Source organism: Primulina huaijiensis, chromosome 5 (genome assembly GCF_012295235.1).
Source record: "Primulina huaijiensis isolate GDHJ02 chromosome 5, ASM1229523v2, whole genome shotgun sequence".
NCBI classification, from domain to species: Eukaryota; Viridiplantae; Streptophyta; class Magnoliopsida; order Lamiales; family Gesneriaceae; genus Primulina; species Primulina huaijiensis.
The window spans coordinates 19,859,845-19,869,106 of record NC_133310.1 but is presented as its reverse complement, the minus strand read 5'-3'; the positions used below and the strand labels follow the sequence as shown (position 1 = coordinate 19,869,106).

General features: G+C 36.8%; 2 protein-coding genes across 2 annotated transcripts; one reads left to right on the top strand and one right to left on the bottom strand.

The window, feature by feature from the left end:
* Positions 1 to 2: 2 nt before the first annotated feature.
* Positions 3 to 783, bottom strand: LOC140977721 (chlorophyll a-b binding protein 40, chloroplastic-like; the record flags this gene model as incomplete). Its single annotated transcript, XM_073442464.1, has 1 exon — positions 3 to 783. A coding segment is annotated over exon 1 (702 nt), but the record flags the coding sequence as incomplete, so codon positions are not given.
* Positions 784 to 8,127: 7,344 nt separating this feature from the next.
* Positions 8,128 to 9,056, top strand: LOC140976899 (chlorophyll a-b binding protein 1B, chloroplastic). The gene has a single exon (XM_073441307.1). The coding sequence runs from the start codon at positions 8,198 to 8,200 to the stop codon at positions 8,990 to 8,992; it is 795 nt and encodes a 264-aa protein (XP_073297408.1). The 5' UTR covers positions 8,128 to 8,197; the 3' UTR covers positions 8,993 to 9,056.
* The last annotated feature ends 206 nt before the right edge of the window (positions 9,057 to 9,262 follow it).

The following is a 9,262-nucleotide window of genomic DNA, read 5'->3' as shown; positions in this document are numbered from 1 at the left end:
TTTCCGGTCACGATGGCCTGCACGTAGAATCCGAACATGGAAAACATGGCAAGTCTTCCATTCTTGAGTTCCTTAACCTTCAACTCAGCGAATGCCTCGGGGTCGTCAGCAAGACCTAATGGGTCGAAGCTGCCACCTGGGTACAGTGGGTCGGTGACTTCGCCGAGTGGCCCGCCGGCAACACGGTAGCCCTCAACAGCTCCCATGAGAATAACCTGGGTGGCCCATATGGCCAAGATGCTCTGAGCATGTACCAAGCTTGGGTTGCCTAAGTAGTCGAGTCCACCTTCCTTGAAGATCTGAGATCCAGCCTTGAACCACACGGCCTCACCGAATTTAACACCATTGCGGGACAAGAGCTCTGGGAAGACGCAGCCAAGGGTTCCAAGCATGGCCCATCTGCTGTGGATCACCTCCAGCTCCCGGTTCTTGGCGAAGGTTTCAGGGTCGGCCGAGAGTCCCGCGGTATCCCAACCGTAGTCACCGGGGAATTCACCTTTGAGGTAGCTGGGGGCCTCACCAGAAAATGGTCCCAAGTACTTAACACGGTCAGGACCATACCACGGGCTGCCGGATGTAGCAGACTTTGAAGCAGTCTTCCTCATTGAGATTCTCCCGGTGCCAGTGATCTCAGAACTGGATGGTGATTTCAGCGCCTTTCCGGCCAAGGCTGGGGAAGAGAGAGCCATTGTTGATGAAGCCATAGCAGTTGAAGGCTGGTTTTGCTGATTCTATTGCAGGATTGCCAAGTACTGTATGTGGTTTATGTTGTATTCGAGACATATGAAGGAAGGTATTTATACTAATTGGGCCTATCAAAAAGGATCAGATGCTGCAATATTATTGGCTGGTGGCATTCCAGGAATTGAAATTGCACTTCCATTTGGCAAGGCTATCATCACTAATCAAAGATGGTAAACCTTTTTTCTCTTTAAACCAATAAGATTTTGCCAAGTGTGCCAGTGGATACAATGAACTACGCTTTCAAGGAATATGGATAGCCTCCAACGAGGATAGGTGCTACCGTGGTCGAGCGTTCAAACAGTTCCATTGTCAATTAAATCAATTTGAAATTCATTCTAAGTTGGATATATCTTACAATTATTGGTTTCTTAGTTGTATTCTTGAACTATTGGAGGATACACAAATATTGGTTTATTTGTTCTTGTTGAGATAATACAATTTAAGGTGTTGAATTTAGCACTGGAGTTTGATATGATCATACATTATTTTCTTATAAAGGATTTTATAAATGTATTACCTTGCTGAAATATGGAGAGAAAGAGTAAAACTGTCAAAAGCAGTTTGGATAGTACAATTGCCTAATTTATGTAATAGTGTTCCAAAATTGACGGTCGTCTTGAAATTATTCAGTGGGTCGAAAACAAATCACATGTCATAATAATGAGCTATTTATAGTTGTCATATAAGTGATATCGGATTTTCGATTATGTATTTCAAATGCTTCCCATTGATGATTGATATATGTACATTGTTAGTATGTTTATTGATGAAAACATAGCACGATATTCTATTGTTATGTATTAAATATTCAACGATCGAGATTATAATGAATCAAAAGTTGGTTATAATTTATGTGGAAAGTTTTGATTGACTCGGATTCCGCAATTTCTAAATTTTAAGAACAAATCTTAGGTCAATCAAACTTGTAGGTAACCTACTTGGAATTGATCGCATATTTATAAATAAACTGTAAGAGCTTATTGATAGACACATACTTTCACCTCAAATTTTCAAATACCATCTATCTCTCACATCAAGTGGCCGAATCCTACACCTAAATTTTAGTTATTTTGTGCGCCACTTTTGTGCATCATCTTAACCCAAAATTCTTCAAGTTTTTTTAGTGCAATATACACTACAAGAAATTCTGCATACAATAACGCACATACGACAACGGTTTTTCACAAAAACCGTTGTCGTATGTTTTTTAACAACGGTTTTATCGAAAACCGTTGTCTTTGGGAGGTCAAAGATAACGGTTTTTAAAAACTGTTGTCTTTTTGGGGTTTACCGTTGTCTTTGATCGTTTTTTTTGGGTCAACGACAACGGTTATATAAACTGTTGTCGATTAGCGTGTTTTTTTGGACAAACAACAACGGTTTTGGAAAACGTTGCAATATTTAGCGACGGTTATTTCAAAAACCGTCGCTAATTTTAGCGACGGTTTATCAAAACCGTCGCTACGTTTAAATTCGCGACGGTCTAATTTTAGCGTGTTTTTTTTTTGACAAACAACAACGGTTTTGGAAAACGTTGCAATATTTAGCGACGGTTCATTCAAAAACCTAACGACGGTTTTTCGAAACCGTCGCTACGTTTAAATTCGCGACGGTTTTCAAATAACCGTCGCTAATTTTAGCGTGGTTTTTTTTAATAAACAACAACGGTTTTGGAAAACGTTGCAATATTTAGCGACGGTTATTTCGCACCCGTCGCTAATTTTAGCGACAGTTTGTCAAAACCGTCGCTACGTTTAAATTAACGACGGTTTTGAATTAACCGTCGCTAAATTTAGCGACAATTTAAATCCAAAACTGTCGCTAGCGACGGTTTTACCAAACCCGTCGCAAACTGACTATAAATATCTCCATTTTCGTTCCATTTTCCTCCACAACACTTAAAATTTTTCTCTTTTACACCATTTTAGCACTTCACACAACACTTAAAATTTTTTTCACCAATTCATAACACTTAAAATTTTTCTCTCTTACACCATTTCATCACTTCACACAACACTTAAAATTTTTTTATGTTACACAATTTTATCACATTCACACAACACGTAAAATTTTTCTAACCACTTTATAACACTTAAAATTTTTCTCTTTTACACGATTTTACTACTTCACAACAATTAAAATTTTTTTCTTTTACACGATTTTAGTTTGGATTATTAGTTTTTTTTATATTTATTAAATTATTAAAAGTATTTTTTTTAATTTTTCGAAACAAATTAGCGACGGAACTCTTGAAAGATGACCGTCGCTAAAAATAGCGACGGTCGTGATTACTACTATCGTTAATTTTAAATTAGCGACGGTTAATGTAACCGTCGCTAATTTTAAATTAGCGACGGGTAGAAAAAACGACCGTCGCTATTTTTATTTGCGACGGTTTTTAGTTGATCTTCCACAACGGATAAAAACCGTTGTCGTTGAACGGACTTTCAACAACACCCTCAGTTACAACAGTTTTTAAATGCCTACAACAATGGATAAAATCCGTTGTCGTTTGCCGTTTTTGTAGTAGTGATAAAAGAGGATCAAAGTCACTTTTTGTGAACTTGATTGAGGAGATATTGAATAAAGATTCAAGAAGATTTTCGAAATATTCAAAGATGTCTTCGTTCGTGTGAATTTACAACAAAAGCTATCTCTACTAATCTCGTAATAATTAAAGTTATTTATAAACGTTTACGCTTAATAAACATCGTATTATTGTGAATAAAATCATACAAGTACCCTGAGCTATATTTTGTATTATCAAAATAAAAATTTAAATATTTTGCTACGTTTTGAACATGAGAAAATGATACTACACGTTAATTTGGAATATACATAATTGTTTGGTGTGTTTTTATGAAGAGAGAAAATTAATAGGACCACACAAAATATGACCAATTCACACTTGTACAAAATTACTTTACTCACCGAACTCAGAGAAATTACTTTACCCACCAACTTCCCCCTCTCACGACGTCCACTTGTGTGTTAACCATGCATGAAACATCACGCAAAAGTTTTCATTTTGAAAGGGAAAAACATAAATTGTTTGACACTAAGATTGCATTTGAATCGAGCTACATTATTTCGTAATCTATTTGTTTTTTGATGGATTAATATCGGGTGAATTTCGAATTCATCTGTTTATTCATAATGGTATCTAATTTACTACAAATCACGTCAAAAACCACCAAAGACTTGGTCTACCACTTTCTTTCTTCCGCACACTACCGAAATCCCAGATTGTGTCGCTGTTTTTTATTCGTTTAATAAAAGGATTAGTGACCGAGTTTATTATTTTGGTTGTTAAGCTTAAGACAGTGCGCATAAATTTGAATTGAGAGCCTTTTAAATTTTCCATCGCTACTATTGAGACTTGCCAACCATTGTTTAGCAATGACTCAAATCAAAATGTACTATGTTTATAAGTGTCTTGTATTAATCTATACTACTTTGTAAAAAATCTTACAAGGGTGTGTATTCATAGGACAAATTTAATGATTTTTCTTTTAAAAAATAAATAAATAGATTTTTGTGAAGTTGAGATCTTTATTTATAGAAAGTTAAGAGACATTCATATTTATCACTTTGTCCAGAAATCGATGAATTAAGAGTTATAAAAACTAGCTCGATTTAGTGCAGCTAGACTTGGTTCAACCGGATCGGCTAGAGATCTCTAGCTAGACCAGCCAGACATCTCCAGCCACAGCTAGACTTGGACCAGCTCAAGTCAATTGCAAAAATAGCTCGATATCTGAAAGTGTCAAGTAATTCAAATATGGTTGTTTTAATGTCAGGAGCCGTGCATAACTTTTCCAAACGGTCATCTTGTATCTAACGTCCATATTATCTTGGAGGCTATAATTAAATACAATAATTTCAAGATAAAACATAAGCTTTTGATGATGATTCAAAGTATGTGTAAATTATAAGATGAAAACAAGCTAGAATAAGAGAAAATTATCCTTATAATCCATATCAACCAAATTATCAAATCTAATCCACATGCAACCTGTTTAGCCCAAATATTTGAAATCCAATGAAAATAAAAGCCCATCAAACAAAAAGGCCCAAATGTTGCTAAGTCCAGGAGAGATATAGTTGGTCCGAGAAAAAACCACGATGGAGGAGTTGATCCACGACGCATCATAGATGATCGTGGAATGTGGCTGGAACTGTTCCGTGGAGTGGAATAAAAGTTGAGGGAAGGATCAGAAAAAGACACAACAAACACATCCAACAAAATCTACAGCAAAGTTTTGCAGAATTCTCTCAATTCTATGTCTGTTTATTTCAATTTCCAGCAGTCAAGTTTCTTGAATTTTTTACATATTCTTTCAACTTTCTTGTAAAAACGTTGATCAAGTTCATAGCAACATAATTAGATTTGATGTTGTTAATGGATTTCTCCTGTAATTTCATCATATTCCTCATTTTGTGTTTTCGTTTTTGGAGTCATTTCGAATGAGTTAAAACGTACAACCAAATCAATATTCTCAATGTTTGATTAAAGAAGTCAGATTATTTTACAACTTTGGCACGATCATGTGCCTGACACGCCCCTCAATTTTCGTGATAAACACAACCGGTATTTTTACATCTACGACGAAAAATGAACCGGTCAGTACGACTTTCATCCCAGAGACTCAACCGTCCGACCTTTTACATCTTCTTCAAATGCCTGATGAGAGGCACGCCTTCCCTGGAACGTTGGACAGCCTTGATTTTATGCATTGAGAATGGAAAATTGCCCAGTTGCTTGGAAATGTTAGTTTACAAGAGGCCATGGGTCACCAAAATCATGCTTGAAGCGGTTGTGTCTCAAAACTTGTGGATATGACATGCATTCTTTGGTTTCGTCGGTTCACGTGATGTTATTAACGTGTTGTAAGAATCTCCCATATTCAATAATGTCTTGCAAAGAAATGCCCAAGAGATTAATTTCATGGTCAACGAGACTCAACATATGAATGAGGTATTATTTAACAGATTGAATATATCCGGAATGAGCTACTTTCGTAAAGGCTTTTCCTTGCCTAAAAGATCCCAAGAGGAGGTTGTTTAAGGAAAGACAATAGACTGCAAGAAAAGATGTTGAACAAGCCTTTGGGATGCTCCAAGCTAGATGGGCAATTGTCATAAGTCCAGCTCGTTATTGATACATAAAAAAGTTAAAACATATTATGTTAGCATTCATTATTTTACATAACATGATTGTTGAAGATGAGGAGGTTCACGTGACAAATTGATACAACGATTAAGGTGACAAAACCTCACAACCCGTCCAAGGCTTAAACCGAGGATTTCATTAGTATCTCCGAACAAATTCTGAAATACTTGACAGTCATGTGCATCACCAACTTTGTGCTAACTTAGANAATTGAATTTATTTAATGTAAAATAAGAATAAAATGAATGAGTGGATAACATGACCTACAAATGATTAGTGTTAATGTTAAAATGAATGTAGGATAATAGATGTGTTCATATAATGTGTATATGACATGTGGACCTCACGATTTTTGATGAGGTGGTAGGTGTTATAACGAGAACAAATGTGGATGGCCTTAATTAGTTTAAAAGGCTGTAAAATCTTTGTCCATTTTACTGTTTAACCCTCCAAGTTGAAGCTCTTGTATAAAAAATTCTTGTAGCCAAATTTTCTTTTTAGAGATTACAGGAGTTAAGAGCATTACACATAGCTTTTAATAGGGTATTAAAATGGTAAAATACTAGCAACACAAATCGAAAAGCAGGTAGGTGTGAGGATTTCAAAGTTTTTTTGGTACATTCTTGCAAAATAATATTTTACCCTTCTCTACTAATATGGATTGCTTGGACGACCTAGTTGCATGGGCGGATCCAACGTTCTACCTCTTGTTACTAACAAAGCGTTTGTAACCTCTCTATACCAGCAAGATTATTGATCAAAATTCCCTTGTCATAACAATGCTTAATCTGATTGGTTTTTGGCTTTCGGTTAATGAAAATATTATCTAATTTTCTCGTTAAGCCTTCTAGTGTAAGATAGTGTTTATAAGATTTTATTTTAAGTGGTTCTCAATTTCTACATATATATAATTTACCAACAAGTCTAAAATCTCATGAGATATGGTCTAATTAACGTATGTCCCTTAAAAAGGGTTTTTTTATAGCAAAAACTTGTGTGAGACGGTATCACGGGTCGTATTTTGTGAAACGAATCTCTTATTTTGGTCATCCATGAAAAAGTATAACTTTTTACGCTAAGAGTATTACTTTTTATTGTGAATATCAGTAGGGTTGACCCGTATCACAGATAAATATTCGTGAGACCGTCTCACAATAAACTACTTTTTTATTATTAATTTAAAAATAAAAAATATTTCAAAAATAATTCAAAAAATAATAATTTTACACAAATACTTTAATCCGTGCTTACGTAGAGCATCCGTGCTTACACCTCCCCTTTTCTCCTTCACTCATTTCCTTCTTCCTTCGCTGTTTATTTCTCTCTCACTCTTTATTTCTCTCTCATCTTTGAAAATTCTCCCTTCCTCATCGGACAACAGCGAACCGTCGTGCTTAGAGAGTCTTGAGCTTGGGTTTTTTTTTTCACGATGTTTTTGTTTCTCTTATTTTGATTTTCATCAATTCTCAAAATACTCTATTTTATTTCTTATTTAACCAAAATAAAATATATTGTAAATTATGATTTATGTCGAATAAATTCTAAACTAATTTGACATCTGTCGTATAATTTATGTTTCCAAAACTACATTTTGGTTTTCACAAAATAATTTACGAAAAGTCTTTTAAGCTCCCAAAAGTAAACCCAAACAAAGTCCTTTTATGATATGATCTCTTGATTCCATATTTTCGAATTTTGGAATTAAGTTCCATTTTATAGAAAAATCATCAAAGAAATGTATAATTTTATTTGCAAATCAAAAGTTGTCTCTTATCTTGATATATCTATGCTCCGATTGGCTTTCAAGATTTCACAGAGACACAGATCTCAGGATTTTAATGATGGCTAGCGAATCCTTTCCGAGGTCTAGAATTTTCCACATTGCTATCATCAAAATGGGACCAATATTACTGAAACTCACTCTGTCATTTTCTCTTTAATCAATCGATGCCTCTTGCGTCTTGGTTTGCATGTGGATGTTAATTCTCCACCTATCCCTCCTCGCACATGTTTTCTTGTATCCAATTGCACCATTGGCAAACTCCCATTGGTTTGCAAGAACAAACGGACCGATCTTGAGATTTTTATCCCCAAAAAAATCTACTTTCCAAATGGACATTCAATAATCAAACTCCCAACCAATCACAATACAGCATTTGATCTCCAAAGATAAACAATACGATAGAAACCGCTTGTATAAGTACCTATGAGATCCCACAAGCAAATCAACCACTAATTCCTTAGATACCCTCAGCAGCAACCAGCCTTCAACAGCTACCAATGGCTTCATCGACGATGGCTCTCTCTTCCCCTGCCTTGGCCGGAAAGGCGGTCAAATCACCATCTGCTTCCGAGATCACAGGCACCGGGAGGATTTCCATGAGGAAAACTGCTTCAAAGTCTGCTCCATCCGGCAGCCCTTGGTATGGCCCAGACCGCGTCAAGTACTTGGGACCATTCTCTGGTGAGGCCCCGAGCTACCTCAAGGGTGAATTCCCCGGTGACTACGGTTGGGATACCGCCGGACTCTCGGCCGACCCTGAAACCTTCGCCAAGAACCGGGAGTTGGAGGTGATCCACAGCAGATGGGCCATGCTTGGAGCCCTTGGTTGCGTCTTCCCAGAGCTCTTGTCACGCAATGGTGTTAAATTCGGTGAGGCCGTGTGGTTCAAAGCTGGATCTCAGATCTTCAAAGAAGGTGGACTTGACTACTTGGGCAACCCAAGCTTGGTCCATGCACAGAGCATCTTGGCCATCTGGGCCTCACAGGTTATTCTCATGGGAGCTGTTGAGGGCTACCGTATTGCCGGCGGGCCACTAGGCGAGATCACCGACCCAATATACCCAGGTGGCAGCTTCGACCCATTGGGTCTCGCTGACGACCCCGAGGCATTCGCTGAGTTGAAGGTGAAGGAACTCAAGAATGGAAGACTTGCCATGTTTTCCATGTTCGGATTCTTCGTGCAGGCCATCGTGACTGGGAAGGGTCCGTTGGAGAACCTCGCTGATCACCTTGCAGACCCAGTTAACAACAATGCCTGGGCATATGCTACAAACTTTACCCCTGGAAAATGAGTTTGACTTTTAAAATTGTTCGTAAATGGTTGCTCGTTTGTAATTAAACTTGTGAATCTGTTGAGTACTGTAAAATCCAGGATTTTAGATTTTATCATGATAATATTTTGTATCAAGATTTTCGAAAATGGAACGGATAATTTTATCTTGAGCATTATTTAGAACTCAAGAATTTAATTAATATCGTGTATATTTTTTTGGAATTTGAGATATGCAGAAATATACCGGATATAGATCTAAGATTTGATATACTTGAATAAAGATTTGCAA